The sequence below is a fragment of the Mercenaria mercenaria genome, chromosome 8 (assembly GCF_021730395.1).
Source record: "Mercenaria mercenaria strain notata chromosome 8, MADL_Memer_1, whole genome shotgun sequence".
In the NCBI taxonomy this organism is placed as follows: domain Eukaryota; kingdom Metazoa; phylum Mollusca; class Bivalvia; order Venerida; family Veneridae; genus Mercenaria; species Mercenaria mercenaria.
Window position 1 is genome coordinate 34,093,796 of NC_069368.1, and position 24,222 is coordinate 34,118,017.

General features: G+C 36.0%; 2 protein-coding genes across 5 annotated transcripts in view; one reads left to right on the forward strand and one right to left on the reverse strand.

The window, feature by feature from the left end:
• LOC123566611 (spatacsin-like) overlaps nt 1–24,222 on the forward strand; it is an 87,179-nt gene that overhangs the window by 30,963 nt on the left and 31,994 nt on the right. The window lies entirely within an intron of this gene.
• LOC123551296 (uncharacterized) lies at nt 1,838–24,202 on the reverse strand. Of its 2 annotated transcripts, none has more exons than XM_053549707.1 (2): nt 24,115–24,202; nt 1,838–6,097 (listed from the first exon to the last, which is right to left on the reverse strand). In XM_053549707.1, exon 2 carries the CDS (start codon nt 6,088–6,090, stop codon nt 4,342–4,344), a length of 1,749 nt encoding a protein of 582 aa, XP_053405682.1. In that variant the 5' UTR covers nt 6,091–6,097; nt 24,115–24,202; the 3' UTR covers nt 1,838–4,341. The 2 variants fall into 2 exon arrangements, with proteins under 2 accessions (XP_053405682.1, XP_053405683.1); XM_053549708.1 differs by lacking the exon at nt 24,115–24,202 and adding an exon at nt 23,554–23,633.

The window sequence follows — 24,222 nt, forward strand, 5'->3', positions numbered from 1 at the left end:
GATCAGTTTGAAACTTTCAAAGCAGTTGCATAATGAGATGCTTTCTAAGTCACCGTCCTTTAAACAATGCAGAACAGTAAAATCACATAGATATTCACAAAAAGCAAAATATTTCTTTGCCAAAACCCATGTTTACCACAAAATAAAAAAGTTTGTTAATGTTCTGCCTGATTTAGACAAAGAGTGGTCAGAATGTCTGTTGTAATGATGGATAATAGGTTACCTTGGGTAAGAACTAACTTAGTCAGGTGAGCGCAACAGAGACAGTGCCGTAGCCAGACACAAATTTTAACCGAGGCAATCAATGGAGATCCGGTGGGGGCATTTTTTCCTAAGACGTCTCTGGTGCGTTCTGGAGCACTCTCAGACTGTGTTGTATCACAGTAAAAATCATCATTTTAGCCCTATTAATCACAGTTACTTTTATAATTTAAGAAAAAAAATATACATTGATAACAATTGAAGGATAATTGGGAATCTATCCTAGTCTAACATGGTGTGATACAATCACTTTTGTATTTGAAAGACAATAAAATCAGAAAACCATCAGTAAACATACAACAGCATGCTATTTATCAGTTTACTAGTAGTTTAATAGTTTATAGCCCGAGACGGTGTATAGGTATGAGAAGGGAAGTCGGGGGGTCGGGGGGGTGGAGAAGGGGCTCTGTCCACTGTCCATGTTACGGGGTGGGGTCAGGAGGTCTCCCATTAGAAATTTTTGAAATACAGGTTTGAAATGGTGGCCTCTGGTGTTTATTTTTTCAAATTTCAGGTACTGACAGGTGTAACCCCTTCATTTTAGAGGGTAAGGGGGCTCTATTTCAGGGAAATTTTGAAATACAATGATGGACTATGGTACATTTTTTGGTCTAAATATTAAGGTACTGTAGGGGGAACCTGAAAAATTTTGAAATACAGGTATGAAATGGTGGCTTCTGGTGCATTTTTGGTCATTTTAGTAGGGGTCAGTGGTCTCTCTTCCTGGACAATTTTGAAATACAGATACAAAATGGTGGCCTTTTTGTGCATCTTTTTGGTCTAAAACTTGAGGTATTGTAGGGTGAACCTCCTAATTTTATGGGGGGTCAGGGATGAAATTGAAATAGAGGTATGAAATGGTGGCCTCTGGTGCATTTTTTGGTCTAAAATTTGAGGTATGGGAGGGGATTCCACCCTCATTTTAGTGGTGGCAGGGGGCTCATGTCATTTCAATGAGGTCAGTGGGTTCTTCCCCTGGAATATTTTGAAATATCAGTGAAATAGTGGCCTCTGGTGCGTTTTTGAGTTTAAATTTGATAATAATAATAAATGATTGGGTGCACCTTTGATGAGTATAGGACACTTCTCAGCCAACTTGGGGGTGGAGGTGGGGGGCGGGGATCTGGAACTGGGCCTGGCAAGGCTATCAATATGACTGCTAGGATTTGTGCCAAATGATAATCTGATATATTCTAATGATATTAATATACTTTTTTTTAAACTTTTATAACTGAATTTTACATCAGTGTGATGGGCCTTCATTTTACTTTTTCTTGGCTCCTCAAATTTTAACCGAGGCAACTGCCTTGGTTTGCCTCAGTGTGGCTACGGCGCTGAGAGCCATCATAGTGTTCTTTTTTTTTACATGTCAGATCGAAATATTTTTCACTTGTGAACACCAGATTTTAAGTTTTCACTCATGGATGTCTTTCTCAGCTATTTTAAAGTGTTATAATATATAAGTGTTGTCACTCAGCACCACTTTTATTATAAATAAGAAGTCCACAAACTCCTAAATGAAAACACAAGGATAAGTCCAGTTATATAAATCTATTATAATCTTTCACTCAAAAACACACATTCATAACTACAAAGTTCTAATATGTCTATCAATAAATTCTTATTATAGTCACTTAAAATAATGTAGATAACACACAACTTCTGTTATTTCCTTCACTTAAAATGAGTGTCAGTATTGTCAGAGAATTCCATAATCTGCATATGACTATGTTCCATATAAAATGTACAGTTCAGTATAGTTATTCTGTGGAAATTAAATTTTTTAACAAAACTCCACAAAGTTCTCATTTATTCTCCAATGAAAATAACGACCAGTATTCCTAAAATTGGATCTACATTTCAAGATAATTTCCAGTTGAGAAGGAAGCGTTAAATCCATTGTGTAAACTAACAGAGCTAAGAAATAAGCAAGGTCGAAGGTCCAAAGTGCTTGAATGATTTTCATAAAACAAGCATTAGTTGTTTACATCATCAAGATGATGTGCAAAGCATATGACCTTGGTCACTAGGTTCAAAGTCAAGGTCACACGCTTAGACGTCAGAGATGAATTGGCTTTAATTTGTGTTTGCCAGATAAGATTGTTAAATTCTGGAAGGATTTTTATAAAACTTGCATCAAATGTTAACCTCATGAGGACAATTTGCAGCATGTATAACAAAGGTCACTTGGTTCACATTCAAGGTCATATTTGAAGGTCATATCGTGATTACAATATTTCATTTTTGTTGAATCAAAGCAGTGTCTGGTGGTATTAATAGCCTGTTGAGGCCAGTACTTTAAATTACATACTTCTAGAATAATGCCGATTTTTTTGAAATTCTGGAAAAGGCTTTCTTTATTTAGTAAATGCAGTAGAAAGATTTAAGGAACTATGCCCCGCTTAATAACCCTTGTCTGTATATTTGCCCGTACATCTCTCTAATTTGTGTCATGTATATCTCATAAAAATTTTGACTTAGACTCGTGAAAAATTATGGGATTATTAGTCAGTGTATAAAGTTGTACCTGGGTTTTGTTTGGAATTCCACTCAGTAAAACCAGAGTTGTGACCCTTGAAAGTAAAAAATATGCATAAAGGGCCTAAAAGTTTGTGTGACATGTATCTAAAAAGTATTTGGCATTGAGTCATGAAATCTTACAGTAATATTATTCAGCATGTGAAGTTGTGGACCTGGAGTTTAGTTTGGGATTTGATTCTGCAAGAGCAGAATTATGGCCAGTGACATACTAAAAGTACAAATGTATGCATAAAGGGCTTCAAGATTTGTGTTGCACATATCTCAAAAAACGCTTGATCTATCAGTCATGTAACTATATAAACCTATTATTCAGCATGTGAAGTTGTTCACCTGAGGTATTTGGTTTTATTGATGGCTATTGACTTAATCATAAATATGCATTAAAGGCCTAAAAGTTTGTGTTGCAGTCTTGCAGATATCTCAAGAAGTATTCAACCTAGAGTCATAAAGCCTAATGGGTGAGCATTTGTGATCACCCTGTGCCCGTTGTTCGTCGTCGTCCGTCACATATAAAAACATTGGGTCATCTGGGGTTAAAAACTAGGTCACCAGGTCAAATCTAAGGAAAAGCTTGTTAACACTCTAGAGGCCACATTTAAGACTGTATCTTCATGAAACTTGGTCAGAATGTTAATCTTGATGATCTTTAGGACAAGTTCGAATCTGGATCATGTGGGGACAAAAACCAGGTCACCAGGTCAATTCAAAGGAAAAGCTTGTTAACACTCTAGAGGCCACATTTATGACTATGTCTCCTTGAAACTCAGTCAGAATGTTAATCTTGATTATCTTTAGGTCAAGTTTGAATCTTGGTCATGTGGGGTCAATAAGTAGGTCACCAGGTCAAATCAAAGGAAAAGCTAGTTAACACTCTAGAGGCCACATTTATGACCATATCTTAATGAAACTTGGTCAGAATGTTAATCTTGATGATCTTTAGGTCAGTAGGTCAGGTGAGCAATACAGGGCCTTCATGGCCCTCTTGTTTTTCACTCTTTCAGTTTCTTGTATCTCATGTTTCTTGATGATGCTTTATAGTATCTATACCACTCCCCGTTATGACTCACACCCAACTATAGGTAATATTAAAGTTAATTTAGTCTTGCATTCTTTACAAATAACATAATATATCTATGTGCCAGGAAATGAGGGTACCACGTCTTATGGACACATATCTAATTATCTACAATAACACTCTTTAAATAAAGAAAACAACATGTAGATAAGTCTCAAAAATGTTAAGTCACACTTCTGAAGTTTGATGTAAAATAGAAGGAATTTTGCTGCACTTCGTGCACATTAATAATCTATAACAATCCTAGTTTATCAATTAAGATAATCAATACGAACTGCTGTCTATTTAAAGAAAAAACAACTAATGTTTATTTGGAGGCATATCCATTTAAAGATAGAATAATTAGGCATCTTCTTAGTTTGTCAAGGATTGACACTGTCACAAACTCCATGAATATTTGCCCCCATGAATATGAATGATTTCACAGTATACAATGGTTAAATTGTTGATGAGTTTTGTTGTAGTTATGACAGCTTGAAGACCTGAAGAAAGTTGTCATGTTTGTCTTGTTTAGTGTAACAACTGACGTACAGTTTACTTGTTTCAGCACACCAACAGATACCATAGGGATCATTGAGGTCCTTCAATACAACCTTTCCTGTAGTACAGTCACCTGCTATCTCTTCTATAACATTTCTCTGGTTGTCACATATAAAAACAGTACCATCATCTGACAGTGTTATACCAAGAGGCCAAGTCACACCACCATAACTACCAGTTACCTCACACTGCCAGTTAAACTTTGTAACTGTTTTCATTTCCCAGTCAGATACATAGATAGAATCAGTCTTAGAGGTAACATATACTGGCCTGCTGAAAATACTTCCTAGTCTGACTGTTGTCAGTATAGTACCATAAGTACCAAGAATTTGGAGTTTTGCAGGTTCAACAAATGACACAAAAAGTTTCCCCTGACAGCAACTTATACCATAGCATTTTCCATCAACCTTCAGAGTTTGTTTCTTCTTGAGTTTGTTTGAGGAGATTGATATAAACTGAATATTTTGTTTTTGAGGAAGTGTGACAGCAAGTTCTATACTAGTAACTGAGGTGACATCACATGGCTCAGTATCTAGTTGTAATTGAGCAGTAACAGATTGACTGCAGGTATCCACCATTTTTACGGCATAGTTTCTCCAGTCAATGATGATAAGTAGATCAGGAGTAAGGAGAGTCATTCTTGGTATACAGCATCTGCCCTTATCTTTTGATGTTTGTACACAGATCTCACCCTGATGGGAAGTTTGTCTGGATTTTACATCAACAGCTGGAGAAGGACTTGGTTGTTTTAATGATTTCTTTGTGAATGTACCCAGTGACCTCTCCTTTTCAAGAAGGGTTGATATTGCTTTATTTGGTTTAAAACTGTACTCCTTGACATCATATGCTGCTAGGTGGTGGACACGTTTCTTGTAACCTTTGATAATTTGCTCAGCTAATTTTAGCTCCATGAAAAGTTTGTCTGCTTTTTGGGTTGTGTTGAGATGTTTAATGGTGTCAGATAATGTCTTCAGAGACTTGGTTACACCCTCACAAGTTGTTTCTACTGCCTTCAGGTTCTTGTTATTTTCTTGTTGGATTGTCTTAGCTGCATCTTCAGCTTGTCTTTCTAATTCATCTAGTCTTTGGTTTATTTCTGTCCGAAACGTCTTTATGTCAGCCAGTACATCTGTCAAAGAACTGTTGGAGAGTGCAGTAATTTTCTTCACATCTTCTGATTTCTTGCGACATTGCTCAGTAATGGTATCCATAGCTTTCAAGATAACTTGATGTTCTGTGCTGTTTAAGATCTGGTCAGAAATATATGGTATGTAGTTGACCTCGCAAGATGTAACTGTGTGTTCAAGTATAACACATACACTGCAGAGTAGTGCTTCATGGTTCTGACAGTAGAACTTGATCATTTCTTTCATGTGTTTAGGGCAAGGTTTGGTAAGGTTGTCAGGCTGGCTTGGATGAACTGAGGCTGAAGACATGGTTTGTGGCATGCTGTTTTTATCTAGAAGAGTATGATGCCTTGAAAGGGTATGTCTCTTGTGAGCCGCCAAACAAGTGTCGCACAAGTGCTCCCTGCAGTCAACACAATAGCCATGAGCAGGGAGTCGAGGACCATCACAGTCGCACGGCTGGCAATAAACTTTGATGTCTTCATCAGACCCCATAGTTGATGATGATGAAAATGTTTTGGGCATCTTTTTTCCTGGTACAGCCATGTCAAAACTGAAATGTAAAATAAACAAGTTCCATCTAAATTTTCATTGTAATTCATTCCCTATGCTATTTGGCTTTATTGACTGTAATAATTAATAGCTGTAGTATAATCTGATTTTATCTCTTTTAATATATATATATATAATATGTGATATTCCAGTAGCAGTGGCTGCATATCGATATTAAAATTTATTTACCATTTTTGTAAGTATAATGTAGTGATAAAAAGGTAAGACTTTCACAGGTATGATCTTGGTGGTTATTAAACGTAATCAGATAATAATTATGGAGTTTTCTCTATATTGGACACACAAAGTTTGCAAAAGTTTACCAGTAAAAAAGAAAGTGGTATTAGTTACCAAAGTCTAGGGTTTTAAGTTTGTAATCTTTGTCCTAAAGTCAGCATCATGACATTATTTCTTCTCCCCTTTTTAGCTGCACTATTTGGAGAATAGGAGTGCTATTCTATTTGCCCCTGCATTGGCGTCAGCGTATGCTTTCTTGGTTTAAGATTTTCGGCAATTTTTGTTTTCCTTTGTTACTATTACTCCACATTAACATTGTCTGTTCGTCCATGCGTGTGTGTGTGCGAGCTCACATTTGCATACTTAGGTGGCTATAGGAACAATAGGTAACTGTACTTTTTCTTTGATGTCATTCATTCCGTAAGGCTTTTATGTGGCTATTTTTCTCTTACGTGGCTAAAAGAACAATAGAGAGAACAAAAGAGTAGCCACATAAGTATCCATATGTAGGAACGTCCATCCTTGTAAATTCTTGTCCAGGCTGTAACTCTGCCATCCATAAAGGGATTTTGAAATAACTTGGCATAAGTGTTTGCCATAATGAGACAACGTGTCATGCACAAGACCCAGACCCCTAGCTTCAAGATCAAGGTCACACTTAGGGATCAAAGGTTAACAGAGTCTGTTTTATGTCTGGTGCATAACTCTACCATCCATGAAGTGATTTTGAAATAATTTGACATAAATGTTTACCATAATGAGATGATGTGTCCTGTGCAAGACCCAGACCCCTAGCTCCAAGGTGAAGGTCACACTTAGAAGTCAAAGGTTAACAGGTGTCTGGTTTATGACTCTGCCATTCATCAAGGAATTTTCAAATTACTTGGCATAAATGTTCCCCATAATGAGACAGAGTGCCTTGCACAAGAGCCATACCCCTACCTGTAAGGTCAAGGTCACACTTAGAAGTTAAACGTTAACATGGTCTGTTTCTTGTCTGGTTCATAACTCTGCCATTAATGAATTAAAATTACCTGGCATAAATGTTCCCTAAAATGAGGTGATTTATCATGCTTAAGACCCCCCAGACCCCTAGCTCCAAGGTTAAGGTCACACTTAGAAGTCAAAGGTTAACGTGGTCTTTTTCTTGTCTGGTCCATAACTCTGCCATTTATTAAGGGATTTGAAAATTATTTGACACCAATTTTAACCATATGGTGTGTCTCGCTTATGACCTGGGTCTGTCAGGTCAAGGTCAAAGTCACAAAATAAGTCATACCTAAACTACTCTGGCATATTTTGTGCAGATAACTGTAGCATTTTGGGCACGCTTCGGGGGCATTTGTCACCAATAGTGACAGCTCTTGTTAAGGTTAAAGTTTTTCGGCAACTTTTGTTAGTCCCCTACTGGTTGAAAACCAGTTTCGGGGACTATAGGAATGCGCTTTTCCGTCTGTCATTCCGTCCATTCGTCTGTCAGTCCGTGTTTACAAATAGATACTAATGTGGCTTCAGTTATGTATTTTGGGGTTTTATGTGGCATTTCATTGAGTGCAAACCTGCATTATCTACCAACCTTTAACTTAACTACATAATTCTAATATTCTAATAGCAATAACCCTAATCTTAATTGGGGTACTTAAACTTAATTTTAAATTGAACAGCCACATAAAATATTTCTATTGATGGACTTTTTGGTCATTTAAGAGATATGGACAGGGGGAGCCACTAATACATGGACGGTTTAGCCACCTGAAAATAGTAGCCACATAATATCTTTTAGACACATAATGTTTTAAATGTTATAGCCACCTAAGTACCTATTTGTTAGTCCAGACATCAGTCCATCCGTTTGTTAGCAATTTCGTGTCCACTCTGTAACTCGTGAAGTTTTTGAAGGATTTCGAAGAAACTTGACACAAATGTTCAACACATTGAGACGATGTGCAGAGTGCATGTTCTGGGGGGCTCAGCTCAAGATCAAGGTCACACTTAGAGGTCAAAGGTCATATGACTTTGTTTTGTGTCCACTCTGTAACTCTTGAACTGCTTGAAGGATTTCAAACAAATTTGGCACAAATGTTCACCACATCAAGATGACATGCAGAGCGCATATTTCAGATGGCTCGATTCAAGGTCACACTTAGGGGCCAAAGGTCATTATGACTTTGTTTTGTGTGTCTCTTGCTCTGCATTGCAGTCCATTTGTTAGTTCGACTATTCAAAGAATAGGTAGAGCTATTGCACTCACCCATGCGTCCGCCTCTGCGTCCCGATTTGGTTTTTGTATGTAAACTGGTATCTCAATAACCACTTGTGGGAATGAATTCAAACTTTACACTTATTCACTGTGATAAACTGACTTACACTGCACAGGTTCCATAACTCTTATTTTGCTTTTTTAGCTCACCTGGGCACGAAGTGCTCAAAGGTGAGCTTTTGTGATCGCCCTGTGTCCTTCGTCGTCGTCATAATTTGACTGTTAACACTCTAGAGGTCACAATTTTGGCCCAATCTTAATGAAACTTGGTCAGAATGTTACCCTAAAAAAAATCTTGTACAAGTTTTATATTAGGTCAAAAACTAGGTCAACAGGTCAAATCAAAGGAAAAGTTTGTTAACACTCCAGAGGTCACATTTTTGGCCCAATCTTAATGAAACTTGGTCAGAATGTAATCTTCAATAAAATCTTGGACGAGTTCGACATTGGGTCATCTGGGGTCAAAAACTAGGTCACCAAGTCAGATTAAAGGAAAAGCTTGTTCACACTGTAGAGGCCACATTTATAACTGCATCTTCATGAAACTTGGTCAGAATGTTAATCTTGATGATCTCAAGGTGCAGTTTGAATCTGTGTCAGGTGGGGTAAAAAAAAAAAGGTCACTAGGTCAAATCAAAGAAAAAGCTTGTTAACAGTAGATGCCACATTTATGACTGTATCTTCATGAATCTTAGTCAGAATGTTAATATTGTTGATCTTTAGGGCATGTATGAATCTGGGTCATGTCAGGTCAAAATCTGGGTCACCGGGTCAAATTAAAGAAAAAGCTTGTTAACACTGAAGAGACCACATGTAAGACTGTATCTTCATGAAACTTGGTCAGAATAGTAATCTTGATGATCTCAAGGTCCAGTTTGAATCTGGGTCATGTAGGATAAAAAACTAGGTCACCAGGTCAAATCAAAGGAAAAGCAAGTTTACACTGTAGAAGCCACATTTATGGCCATATCTTAATGAAACTTAGTCAGAATGTTAATCTTGATGATCTATAGGTCATGTTCAGATCTGGGTCAGGTGGGGTGAAAAACTAGGTCACCAAGTCAAATCAAAGGTAAAGCTTGTTAACACTGTAGAGGCTACATTTATGACTATATCTTCATGAAACTTGGTCAGAATGGTAATCTTGATAATCTCAAGGTCCGGTTTGAATCTGGATCATGACGGGTCAAAAACTAGGTCACCAGGTCAAATCAAAGGAAAAGCTAGTTTACACTTCAGAGGCCACATTTATGACCATATCTTAATGAAACTTGGTCAGAATGTTAATCTTGATGATCTTTAGGTCAATAGGTCAGGTGAGCGATACAGGGCCTTTTTGGCCCTCTTGTTACAAAATTATGGCCCTTTTCCGAAATTAGAAATTTTTGGTTAAGGTTTTATATGTAAGCTGGTATCGGGAATGGATTGAAATTTCACACACTTGTTCCCTGTGATGATCTGACATGCACAGGTTCCTTAACTCATTTTGCTTTTTAGCTCACCTGAGCACAAAGTGCTCAAAGGTGAGCTTTAGTGATCATCCTGTGTCCGTCGTCCGTCGTCGTCCGTCCATCCGTCTGTCGTCCGTCGTCAAAAATTTGACTGTTAACACTGTAGAGGTCACATTTTTAGCCCAATCTTAATGAAACTTAGTCAGAATGTTACCCTCAATAAATTCTTGGACGAGTTCGATATTGGGTTATCTGGGGTCAAAAACTAGGTCACCAGGTCAAATCAAAGGAAAAGCTTGTTAACACTCTAAAGGTCACAATTTTGGCCCAATCTTAATCAAACTTAGTCAGAATGTTACCCTTAATAAAATCTTGGACGAATTCAATATTGGGTCACCTGGGGTCAAAAACTAGGTCACCAGGTCAAATCAAAGGAAAAGCTTGTTAACACTCTAGAGGTCACAATTTTGGCCCAATCTTAATGAAACTTGGTCAGAATGTTACCCTTAATAAAATCTTGGACGAGTTCAATATTGGGTCACTTGCGGTCAAAAACTAGGTCACCAGGTCAAATCAAAGGAAAAGTTTGTTAACACTCTAGAGGTCACAATTTTGGCCCAATCTTAATGAAACTTAGTCAGAATGTTACCCTTAATAAAATCTTGGATGATTTCAATATTGGATCACCTGGGGTCAAAAACTAGGTCACCAGGTCAAATCAAAGGAAAAGCTTGTTAACACTCTAGAGGTCACAATTTTGGCCCAATCTTAATGAAACTTGGTCAGAATGTTACCCTTAATAAAATCTTGGACGACTTCAATATTGCATGGTTCGCACAGGCCATGAAAAGTCCTTGAATTTGATGCCTACTCCTTGAAAACTACTTGAATTTTGTAACAGTCAGAAACTACTTGAAAACTACTTGAATTTAGGAAAAAACGTACAAAAGATAGCAAATAGTCCTTAAATTTGTCGGGTGCGAAGTGAAAACGGACAAACATTATAAACGGACCAAAATATACTAACAAACGACAAAAAAAACCCAACCGTTACCGCCATTAGGGACTGCCACAGAGTCGGCGATAGTACGGTACGGTATGTACTTTACGGGTTTTATGCTCTTTCAAGTGATTTTCACAATGTGTAATTTATCCGCGATGCGTTGAAGGTAATCTTGTGTTACATTGTTTAATTTTGTCCTAAATTGGATTTAAATTGGTTATTTCCTGTCTCAGCAACAGTGACATTGTGCCCATTTTAGTCCTTGAAAATGGAGGAAAACTACTTGAAAACTCCTTGAAAACTACTTGAATTTTTTTGGGAAGGTCTGTATGAACCATGTATTGGGTCACCTGGGGTCAAAAACTAGGTCACCAGGTCAAATCAAAGGAAAAGCTTGTTAACACTCTAGAGGTCACAATTTTGGCCCAGTCTTAATGAAACTTGGTCAGAATGTTATACTTAATAAAGTCTTGGACGAGTTTGATATTGGGTCATCTGGGGTCAAAAACTAGGTCACCAGGTCAAATCAAAGGAAAAGCTTGTTAACACTGTAGAGACCGCATTTATGACTATATCTTCATGAAACTTGGTCAGAATGTTAATATTGATGATCTTAAGGTCCAGGTTGAATCTGGGTCATGTAGGATCAAAAACTAGGTCACCTGGTCAAATCAAAGGAAAAGCTAGTTAACACTGTAGAGGCCACATTTATGACCATATCTTAATGAAACTTGGTCAGAATGTTAATCTTGATGATCTTTAGGTCAGTTTTAAATTTGGGTCAGCTGGGATCAAGAACTAGGTCACTAGGTCAAATCAAAGGAAAAGCTTGTTAACACTCTAGAGGCCACATTTCTGACTGTATCTTCATGAAACTTAGTCAGAATGTTAAACTTGATGATCTTTAGGTCAAGTTCGAATCTGGGTCATGTTGGGTCAAAAACTAGGTCACTGGGTCAAATCAAAGGAAAAGCTTGTTAACACTCTAGAGGCCACATTTATGACTGTATCTTCATGAAACTTAGTCAGAATGTTAAACTTGATGATCTTTAGGTCAAGTTCGAATCTGGGTCATGTTGGATCAAAAATTAGGTCACTGGGTCAAATCAAAGGAAAAGCTTGTTAACACTCTAGAGGCCACATTTATGACTGTATCTTCATGAAACTTAGTCAGAATGTTAAACTTGATGATCTTTAGGTCAGTTTCGAATCTGGATCATGTTGGGTCAAAAACTAGGTCATGGGGTCAAATCAAAGGAAAAGCTAGTTAACACTTTAGAGGCCACATTTATGACCATATCTTAATGAAACTTGGTCAGAATGTTAATCTTGATGATCTTTAGGTCAGTAGGTCAGGTGAGCGATACAGGGCCTTCTTGGCCCTATTGTTTACAAAATTATGCCCCTTTTACGAGATAGAAATATTTTGTTAAGTTTTTGTATGTAAGCTGGTATCTCAGTACCCACTAATGGGAATGGATTGAAACATCACACACTTGTTCCCTGTGATGATTTGGCATGCATTGCTCAGGTTCCATAATTCTGCTTTGTATTTTTACAAAATTATGCCCCTTTTTGGACTTTGATATTCACTATTGACAAGGCTGTTGAATATTTGAGCGTTGCTGTCCTCTGACAGCTCTTGTTTTTAGCTCACCATCATCAGATGGTGGGCTATTCAAATCAGTCTGCGTCCGTGGTCCATCCATCCGTCATTCCGTCCGTCCGTTAACACGTCCGTCCGTCCGTTAACAATTTCTCGTTATCGCATCTCCTCAGAAACTACTGGGGGGATTTTGACCAAACTTTGTCAGAATGATGTATTGGTACCCTAGTTGTGTCCCCCTGAAAATCAGACTGGTTCAACAATCTTTTAGTAAGTTATGGCCCTTTGTTTATTTCTATAATTTACATAGATTTATATAGGGAAAAACTTTGAAAATCTTCTTGTCCAAAACCACAGAGCCTAGGGCTTTGATATTTGGTATGAAGCATCATCTAGTGGTCCTCTACCAAGATGATTCAAATTATTTCCCTGGGGTCTAATATGGCCCCGCCCCGGGGGTCACATGGTTTATATAGACTTATATAGGGAACAACTTTGAAAAACCTCTTGTCCAAAACCACAGGGCCAAGGGTTTTGATATTTTGTATGTGACATCATCTAGTGGTCTTCTACTAAGATTGTTTAAATTATCCCCCTAGGGTCAGATATGGCCCCGCCCCGGGGGTCACATGGTTTACATAGACTTATATAGGGAAAAACTTTGAAAATCTTCTTGTCCAAACCACAAAGCCTAGGGCTTTGATGTTTGTAATGTAGCATCATCTAGTGGTTCTCTACCAAGTTTGTTAAAATTATCCCCCTAGGGTCAAATATGGCCCCACCCTGGGGGTCACATTTTTCATATAGACTTATATAGGGAAAAGCTTTTAAAAACTTCTTGTCAGTAACCTACAACATTCATATTTGGACAACATGTATGGTTTTGAGTGGCAATATGAACCTTGACATGAGTTGACCTTGATTTTGACCTAGTGACCTACTTTCACATTTCTGTAGCTACAACCTTCAAATTTGGACCACATGCATAGTTTTGTGCACTGAAAAAAACTTTGACCTTGACATTGACCTAGTGACCTACTTTCACATTTTTGAAGGTACATGCTTCAAATTTGGACCACATGCATAGTTTCGTGTTCCGAAATGAAATTTGACCTTGATTTTGACCCAGTGACCTACTTTCACATTTCTCAAGCTACAGCCTTCAAATTTGGACCACATGCATGGTTTTATGTACCGAAACAAATTTTGACCTTTACATTGACCTAGTGACCTACTTTCACATTTCTCAAGCTAAAGCCTTCAAATTTGGACCACTTGCATGGTTTTGTGTATTGAAACAAACTTTGACCTTTACATTGACATAGTGACCTACTTTCACATTTTTGAAGGTACAGGCTTCAAATTTGGACCACATGCATAGTTTTGTATTCCGAAATAAAATTTGACCTTGATTTTGACCTAGTGACCTACTTTCACATTTCTTAAGCTACAGCCTTCAAATTTGGACCACTTGCGTAGTTTTGTGTACCGAAATGAACTTTGACCTTAAGATTGACCTAGTGACCTACTTTCACATTTCTATAGCTACAGGCTTCAAATTTAGACCACATGCATAGGATTTGTGTACCGAAACAAACTTTGACCTTGACATTGACCTAGTGACATACTTTCACATTTTTGAAGGTATATAGATTTGTGTTCTGAAGTGAAATTTGACCTTGATTTTGACCTAGTGACCTACTTTCAGATTTCTCAAACTACAGCCTTCAAACTTGATGCACATGCATAGTTTTGTATACAAAGAACTTTGTCCTTGAAATTGATCTAGTAACCTACTTTCACATTTCTTAAGCTACAGCTTTCGAATTTGGACCACATGCACAGTGGTGTGTATGGAAATGAAATCTGACCTTGAGCTAGTCAATAAGTCTTGAAATTTGGAACACTCAAAAATTGCACATTGGTGTGCACCAAGAACACTCTGTGATCTCTTGTTATTTGGCAGATCCTTTTTTGTTCACTTCAATAATATTTTTTGAATAACTTCCCTTTTATGTTACTATAAATAGCATATTTTATTAACTTTTTAGGTGAGCTTTTTTGATCGCCCTGTGTCCGTCGTCGTCGTCCGTCCGTCAGTCGTCAGTCGTCAACAATTTGACTGTTAACACTGTAGAGGTCACAATTTTGGCCTAATCTTAATGAAACTTGGTCAGAATGTTACCCTTAATAAAATCTTGGACGAATTTGATATTGTTTGATCTGGGGTCAAAAACTAGGTCACCAGGTCAGATCAAAGGAAAAGCTTGTTAACACTCGAGAGGTCACAATTTTGGCCCAATCTTAATGAAACTTGGTCAGAATGTTACCCTCAATAAAGTCTTGGACAAGTTTGATATTGGGTGATCTGGGGTCAAAAACTAGGTCACCAGGTCAGATCAAAGGAAAAGCTTGTTAACACTGTAGAGGCAACATTTATGACTGTATCTTTATGAAACTTAGTGAGAATGTTAATCTTGATGATCTTTAGGTCAAGTTCGAATCTGGGTTATGTGGGGTCAAAAACTAGGTTACCAGGTCAAATCAAAGGAAAAGCTAGTTTACACTGTAGAGGCCACATTTATGACATATCTTAATGAAACTTAGTCAGAATGTTAATCTTGATGACCTATAGGTCAAGTTCAGATCTAGGTCAGGTGGGATCAAAAACTAGGTCACTAGGTCAAATCAAAGGAAAAACTTGTTAACGCTCTAGAGGCCACATTTATGACTGTTTCTTCATGAAACTTAGTCAGAATGTTAATCTTGATGATCTTTAGGTCAATTTCGAATCTGGGTCTTGTGGGATCAAAAACTAGGTCACCGGGTCAAATCAAAGGAAAAGCTATTTAACACTTCAAAGGCCATATTTAGGACCATATCTTAATGAAACTAGGCCAGAATGTTAATCTTGATGATCTTTAGGTCAATAGGTCAGGTGAGCGATACAGGGCCTTCATGGCCCTCTTGTTTATTATTGGCCATAGGGAAAAACCGATATCATTTTTCTGTGATACAACATGGATGGTATTTCCAAGTTTTAGGTGTATGTTGACATATCTGTACCTGGTAAGGATTTTTTGTGGACTTAGAATTCTTTTTTCTGTGGACTTAGAATTTTTTTTAAATTTCTTTCCTTTGTTGTTCCTGTCCTTTGGTCTTTAACAGTGAAGTCTTTCAATTTTGCTCCCATCCTCTAATATAGCCCTTTGGGCGTATATTGCCCCGCTTTGCGGAGCTCTTGTTCTGTCATATCTTTGTTACTACAATGCTTTATCTTACTGTAAGTTCACATAAACATTGTGCAGCATACAAATTATGTGCAGGGGCTTTGCCCATTATACCCTAGGCCAAGGTCATCAAGTTGTTATACTTGGAATTATTTTCATGTTAATTTTTTTCGAAAGCTTCGTTTATAGACGTATCTTTGGTTTTTAAAAGATAATGATTGAAATTAAAAATATTTCTTTATAATCATCATCTGCATGTGTGGTTACAATCCCCTTAGCTCTAATTGTATTTTGACAGAATTATGCCCCTTTCATATTTTTTTGGCAATCTTCGCTTTCTGCATATAACTTTAGTACAGTATAAGATGCATGTAACTTTAGTATAGTATAAGATAATGACTTAATGACGTAAAATGTATCTATAACATCATCATCTGCATGATTGGTAACAATTCCCATAACTCTGATTTGTATTTTTGACCAAATTATGCCCTTTTCGTACTCAAATTTTTTGACAAACTTTGTTTTCTGGACATAACTTTGGTAGTATATAAGATAATGATTTGAAACTCAAAATATATCTTTAATGTCAAATTGCCAAGTAGTGGAGTGCGCATAGTGGAGTTGGCTATCTTACAGAGTGGAGTGCACTGTCTTATGGACAGCACTTGTTGACTTAGAGTTTCAGGGTAGTTTTGATGCTCTTTATATCTCTGTTACTTCTTTAAGACGAACATCGGGAATTTGTAAATTTCTTTCACTTCATTGTTTCATGAAGTTCATTTTAGAAATACGGCTGTTTATATTCTTATAACATCAGAAAGGCAAAACAATAATGACTGACTACAGAAGGTAATAAAAATACCCTTGACCTAGAGAATGCTGCAACCTACTAAACTTCAAAGTTTAAAATCATATTGAACACGTTTGCTTTAATTTAAGGTGAAAAATAAACTAGACTCTATCCCAGTCAGCATGACTATATCGGCTCGATATAGGTATAATGTCGGAATGTCGGCAGAATTTGCCGATGTAGGGCTGACGTCGGGCCGTTGTAGCAGAATTTACCAATGCGCATTATTTAAAGGCTAGGTAAATTCATAAAATTATTTCTTTTTGCCAAATAAGAAGATTCGGTGACGTGACGTCAACTATATTTGAAGTCATTTCAATCATTTGCTGTTCAAAACTTCCTGTAACAAACCAGAAGCGAAAGACAGACCCAACTGAAAATGTAAGGTTTTATTTCTTTCTGCGACTGGATTTGTTAAAACTTCTGTATTTTCTTTAACTATTGTATGCTTTCTAAAATGTTTACTTCAACAAAAAGTACACAAATTCTACTTTGGAATTAGTAAGTTTTTGTCCTTTTTGACTTTGATTTTTGCGTTTAATATATGTATACTTTAATCTAGCCACGATGTCACACGTGTCAAAAATGCAAAAAAATAAAATAAAGAAGTTGATACGTGCCGAAAAATTTAAAGAAATGTGTATTTGTTTATAAAACTGCAACTATAGTCTAAAAGTACATACAATTGTCTGCAAATTGATGTGCATAAGTCTAACGTTGAATATAAATTGAATTTAACACATGAAGATTGCAAAATCTAGCCAAAATGTCACAGCCGTGAAATTAATGTAACATTGATGTTACGTTTGAAAACTAAATAACGTATATGTATTACAACTGTATCCAAATTGCTATATAATTCACTGTCTGATAACTAATTTGGTTTCAGTTGAAATTCAAATTGAATTAAAATGAATAATTTACTGATACTTTCTTTCTCCACTATCGGAACGACATGATTTTTGAAATTTATACTAGTGTAGCCTGAGAACACCCAAAGTAATCCTTGCAATGTCAAAACGGTTAAAACGACGATAATGTAGGTTACACTAATGTACGCCAACAATGAGCGTAACGCCTTAAGTGTTCGATTCAAATTCCACATCATCAACCACATAATTATATATAACAAAGTCCAATACTCTGGAAGAACAATGCCATGAATTATGCCCCCTGTCTACTTAAAAATTTCTTGTTAATATTTTGATGTTCTTTCACTGTCTGTATCTCTGTTATTTCTAAATATGATTTGATTTGAACTGAGAATAGTTCCACATCATCCATATAATATGACCCCTTATATACTGCCGTTAGAATTACGCTAAAGTGAATCACTTGATACATTCAAAACAAAACAAATCTTAGAACACTGTATTTTAGAGTCTTTATGGCATTGTTTTAAATTTTTTGGAAATTGTTTTATATGCGATAACAGCAGGTGTTAGTTTTTTTTAAATCATTGTGAGTTTTTACATTTCATCATAATAATCATTTATATTTTTAAGGTTTGTTAAATTAAATGTACAACGCCACTGAATATGTCATTGTATAGAAATAGGCGTTTAATCAAATTTATCAGTTTCAGTAAATTCAGTGATAGCTCTGGTTTCCTCAGATATGCTATGTCTTACTATCCAGAATCGAAGGAATCAAATCCACTGTCACCTCTGACAAATCTTTCTCTTTACATTTAGTACAAGCATTGCAGACCTCGGGTAGACAGATTTTACATTCTGATATTTTACATTGCCTACCTAAAGGGGGATCAACCAGTCAAAAAAATATAACAGTATTCAACTCTTGAGTACAATTATTTGGACAAGTATCCTTGGATGTAGGCAAACTGTATTTAATGGAATTGATAATACAGTCCATAAAATAAACAAACGTGTTTGTAAACGTGGATGGGACTCCATTAACAGAAGAGGACGAAGCATTTTATAGAGATATTTCGATGGCAAAATATAATACATATCCGTAGCCCTGACCAACCTATAAACCGGGCAAGTCTATTTTATAAGTACAACAACACTGTTGACCCAGTTAAACGAGCTGTACTTGGTAGTTTGTGATGTACACTATTAGATAGATTTCTATGATACCTTATACACATGATTTCTGTAAAGGAGAAAAGCCGAAAACTGTCCATTCTTTCACATAATGGATAGTTTGAGGCTTTTCTCTGACTTAAAACACGGTCCTCACGAAAAAATCAAGATTGTCGTGATATTATATAATGTCACTAATATTGTCTCTTTGAGGCAAAGACAATTCATTGATTTGTGTCTGTGCTAAGTAAAAATACCAAGTCAAATAGATCTGAAATTAGATTGCATATAAAAATTTGTTGCAATTAAAAGATTTTTAAGCACTAATGATATTAAGTGCTAATTCTTAGGAAAGTTTTGAACATATCTCGTTTTGTCATATTTATGAATGATTTGAGGTACAACTTAAAGTAAACTTTAACTTGGCCGTATGATGTATGTATCAATAGTTGTCCATGCTTTGTTCGTGCTGAGTTTGCAGTTTATATAAATGACGGGCCAAGGAGAAGACATTCTAAAATGTATGTATGTATAATGTATTTTATATCATAATTGTAAAACAATCGTTCTTATCTCGTAATTACGAGATATTATATCAATTTTATTAGAAGAAAATTACCCGTATTACATTAGATCTTTACTAGTTATGACTCGTATCTCGTTATTATGAGAAAATATTTTGTTATTACGATAAATAACATCGTCATTGCCAAAAAATTGTATTGTTAAATTAAAACCAAATTTTCTGGTAATACCGAAATACTGAAACGTGCAGTAAAACTTTAGGAAACTTGACGTTTTTCTTTTTTTTAGTCCTCGTAGTAGAAAGGTGAAATTACACATTTCTTGATAGGACTGCAACAATGTTATGGCCAAAAATAAACCAATTTTACACGGAAAACTGCATGAGAAAAATAGGGCTGCAGCATTTGAAAAAGAAATGAAAATTGTGTTTTCTTTAGCTCGACTATTCAAAGAATAGGTAGAGCTATTGGACTCAAGTTTGTTAAATTTTGCCCATTGTTTCCTCATTGAAGGTTCCATGTGCACCGCCGTATAAGTATATCTGCGGATGTCTCTAAAATACAACCTGCTCAACCCAGGGCTAGATGGCATGGACGGTAGCTTGAATTCCGCTACCGTCCATAAACAAACCGAGCCTGCAACATTTTCGTTAATGACTTGTTGGGCGACCTGTGGTTTTCCACTTTTTTTTATTTTATCTATGAGTCTGCGTCCGCGTCAGCGTCCCTATTTGGTTAAGGTTCATCAACAGTGTTTGGAGACCATCCTTCAGATGAATATTAATTTCTGAAATTTATATCTCATAGACCATTACCATTTATAATAAATATACTGAATTGTTCAGAGGAAGTAGGAAATACTTTATTCAAAGGTAAGATTGTTTAGGAATGTGTATTTTGTTTATTATCACATTCACTTCGACTGTAAACGTTCTATTTTATAGAAAATATCAAACTTCTTTTTCAAACGTATTTTTCTTTAATTTTGTTTTGGTTGTGTGTGCAACATATTTATCTGGGTACTCCCCAGTAATGAAATATGGTTAACTTACATATTCTCTTGAACATAGCAGTATTTTATTCATTTTGACACCTCTACTTTCACTTCCATTTTGCAATTTTTGCAACGTTTTGAAATGTGCGTGTTTTTAACATTTTCAACACTGGGAGTACCTGGAGAAATATGTTAGGCACACAATAAGTATAGACATTAATTAGAAATAGTTTTGAAAAGGAAGTTTGATATTTTCTACAAAACAGAATGTGGATGAGCAAAGTACATGTGATATAAGAGAAAATTGATTATTCCAAACATAACACTTCTCTTAAAAGACACTTCTACTTATTCTGAACAGTTTGGTATACATTTTATGAAAAACAAAGGCTTATGATGGCTAAAAACATAAAACAAAAATTCCACTGAGGGGCAGTTTCAAAACACTTTATATGAACCTTATTCACTGTGATAAATTGACTTACACTGCACAGGTTCAATAACTCTATTTTGCGTTTGTATATACGTATGTCCTTTTAATGACTTAGACATTTTTGATTGAGGTTTTATATGTAAGTAGGTATTTCAGTACCTACTAACGGAAATGGATTGAATCGTCACACACTTATTCACTATTCTGATCTGATATGCAGTGCTCAGGTGTCATAACTCTACTTTGCATTTTTCCAAATTTATGCCATTTTTTTCGACTAAGCAGTCGTTGGTTAAATTTTCGTAGGTAAGCTGCTATCTCAGTACCCATTAATGGGAATGAATTTAAACTTGCACAATTGTCCCTGTCATGAGCTGATATGCATTGCACAGGTTCCGTAACTCTTTTTGCAATTTTACAAAATTATGGCCCCCTTTTCGACTTTAATATTCATTCAATTGACAAAACTGTTGAATAGTCGGGCGTTGCTGTCCTCCGACAGCTCTTGTTTTTACATTACGTTGCTTATTTCTATCTATTTTCGACTGAAAATGCCATACCAGGTTTATATCTGCGATACTTTTCTATAGCGATTCAGGAGTACACAAAGAGGACTTTACTACTTTCTAACGGTTGAAGATTTAAACTAACATTCAGTAATTACTTATGGCACATTGTTTGATTTTCATTTGACTGATAATTTGTGGAGCGATTTGGGTTAAAATCATACGTCCCCCTTCAGCGTTTTTTTTTATTATTGCAGCTACAAATTCTGAAAAATAATCGTTGCAGTTTATATTTCGAAACTTTCGAATTTCATAGGTTGATGTACTCACACCTCTCAATTACAAGGTTGTTACTATACCTGTCCATTATTAACCTGTACCTGTCCATTCTTAAAGTATCCATTATTTTAAGAATGGACAGTTACAGGTTAAGAATAGACAGGTATAGTAAAATAATCGTGTGTATAGAGCGGTATCGGTACAATAACCTATATAATGGACAAAACTAAGAAAGGATTACATCACAACCGTGTTTTAAATAAAGTGTAGATGTTTGTGAACTTTTTAGCTCACTCGAGCATAAAATGATAAAGGTGAGCTATTGGGATCACCCTTTGTTCATTGTGCGATACGTCCCGTTAACAGTTGTAGTGTTACTACTAGAAATCACAATTTCTACCCAATTTTAATGAAACTGTTAGAATGTTTTGCTTCTATAATTAATCACAGACAAAATTCAGAATCATAATTGGCAAGACTGGCAGTCCATACTTAAAAATGACAAAGAAATATAAGTCCAAAGAAGAAAGTACACCAGCTAACTCTGATATACTCCAATATACATACCGACCCCAATATCCCCGCTACCACCAACCCTGAAGCCTAGTAGACCCACATCACCACCGGACTTACCCGGAAAAACACTTACACCTGTATCCAGCACTGAAACAGTCTGTGAAGATGAGACAGCCATGTATACTTGTAACAATGAACAAATAATCTGTGTCACCAGTGTATACTGAATTTTTAAGCATGAATAAACTCTAACATGACAATAGAAATGCCTGATTCACTTTGTTTCTGTTCATAAACTTGGAACACTGCCAAAAGATTTCTTCAATCTGATCTATTTTTAGTAACAGTAAAAATGCTGTTGTTATTTTGTATACTTCAGTGAGAAAATTTTGATATATATTTTGTATTCCTGAGGAAGGTTTTGATGAAACCGAAACCGGTAGAATAAAATAAGTGAAATCAACCTGGTGTTTGACGTGTGTTACTTATTTCATCTTCTGTTTAAGTTCTAATCACAGACAAGTTTGATACTTACCGGTTTATCTGGGATCAGATACTTAAGGTCACTTAAGCGAAAAGCTTTGTTAGCGCTCTCTAGAAGCCACATCATGTTAAATTTGTCTTATTTATCTTAGGTCATCAGGTCAAAGCTTAGAAACTCTTAGTGTTATATTTTCTACCTGGTTTATATAAAACATTGTCAAAATATTTGTCAAAATTTTGGGTAACAACTAGATCTGGACCTTCACAGCCCTTTTGTTTCTAACATTGTCAGCACATAATGTCTTGAAACTTTTGTTTAAATTTTGATCTCTTGTTTAAGTTTCAGTCACACTACACTGTATAGCATTAACGGACGTCCAACTTATAACAAAATTTTCAATCCGTTTGTGTCTGTTCTCCATTTCTCATGCGGCGTCTGCGCTCCTTTTCTTGCGATGTTTGTTCCATCCGGTGGAAAGTTTTGAGCATGTTCAAAATTTGGAACGTACCCCAACGGACATAGTTGTCCGTTGGATGTACGGTAGCATTGCGCTGATATGCGTTTTGTTCATTACTTGTGCGTTCCCTATTCTGTACTTGTTCGGTTTGCATCAGCTGTTGTCCAGTTCGCATCCGTTCTTGTCCGGTGGTCCTGATTCACGGCCGGACTACTACCGGACATGCAACGGATGTAACGTATGTTCAACGGATGATAACTGACAAAAACGTTTTGTCAGTTTCTCATGCATTGCGCTTACGTTTTATGCGGTACAAGTCCGTTACTAGATCGTTGATATCCGTTTATTGAACATAGTTCATTCGACATATATGTGTTAATCTTGCGGTTATTGTACGTTTTATGTGCCCCATACACCGATCGTGAGAGCACTGAGCAGGGGGGGATGCATTTCGCCACCGGATAACTTTCTGCTGTAATTTTTCTATTCATTTGGCGTCCGTCAATGCTATACGGTGTAGTGTGACTGACACATTAGTTTTAATTAAATGATAAATAATTGTTTTAAATTACATACCAAAAGAAAAATCCTATTCTTGTTTAAACTTTTTTGCTCGCTTTATTGGTTGTAATGATATCAGTTTACTTCCTTGTCATGTGAAAGTTTACTTCCTCATCATATGACAATGTTTAAACAAGTTTAAGAAATTATTTTACGAAAAAATATCTATAGATTAAGTTTTGAATTCGAATGACTGTATCCATGAATAAGTTTATAAATCTTTCAAAAAAAAAATATTAAATACAGTTTTCTTTGGTCCCATAGTATTTTAACAGCTTTCTGTTTTACTGTCATGGTTGTTCTTCTTCAGTATTGCACATATAAGGCTACAATGAATTAATTGATAGGTTATTATCCTAAGTTTCCTTTAAAAGTAAGGTGGGTGGGGTAAGATTTGATTTTTATTTCTGATATTTGTATTCTACATGAAAAAAACTCTGAAATGACTAGCTGTTAATTTAAAATAGAAATATAGAAAAATATTAATGATAAATAATTGTTTTAAATTACATACTAAAAGAAAAATCCTATACTTGCGTAAAGTTTACAATTTTTGTAAAGTTTTAAATTACATACCAAAAGAGAAATCCTATTCTTGTTTAAAGTTTACAATTCTCCTAGTAATCTTTACCTGATGTTTGTTGTAAATATTTTGCTGTCTTTATTTAATTTAGTAATAATGAT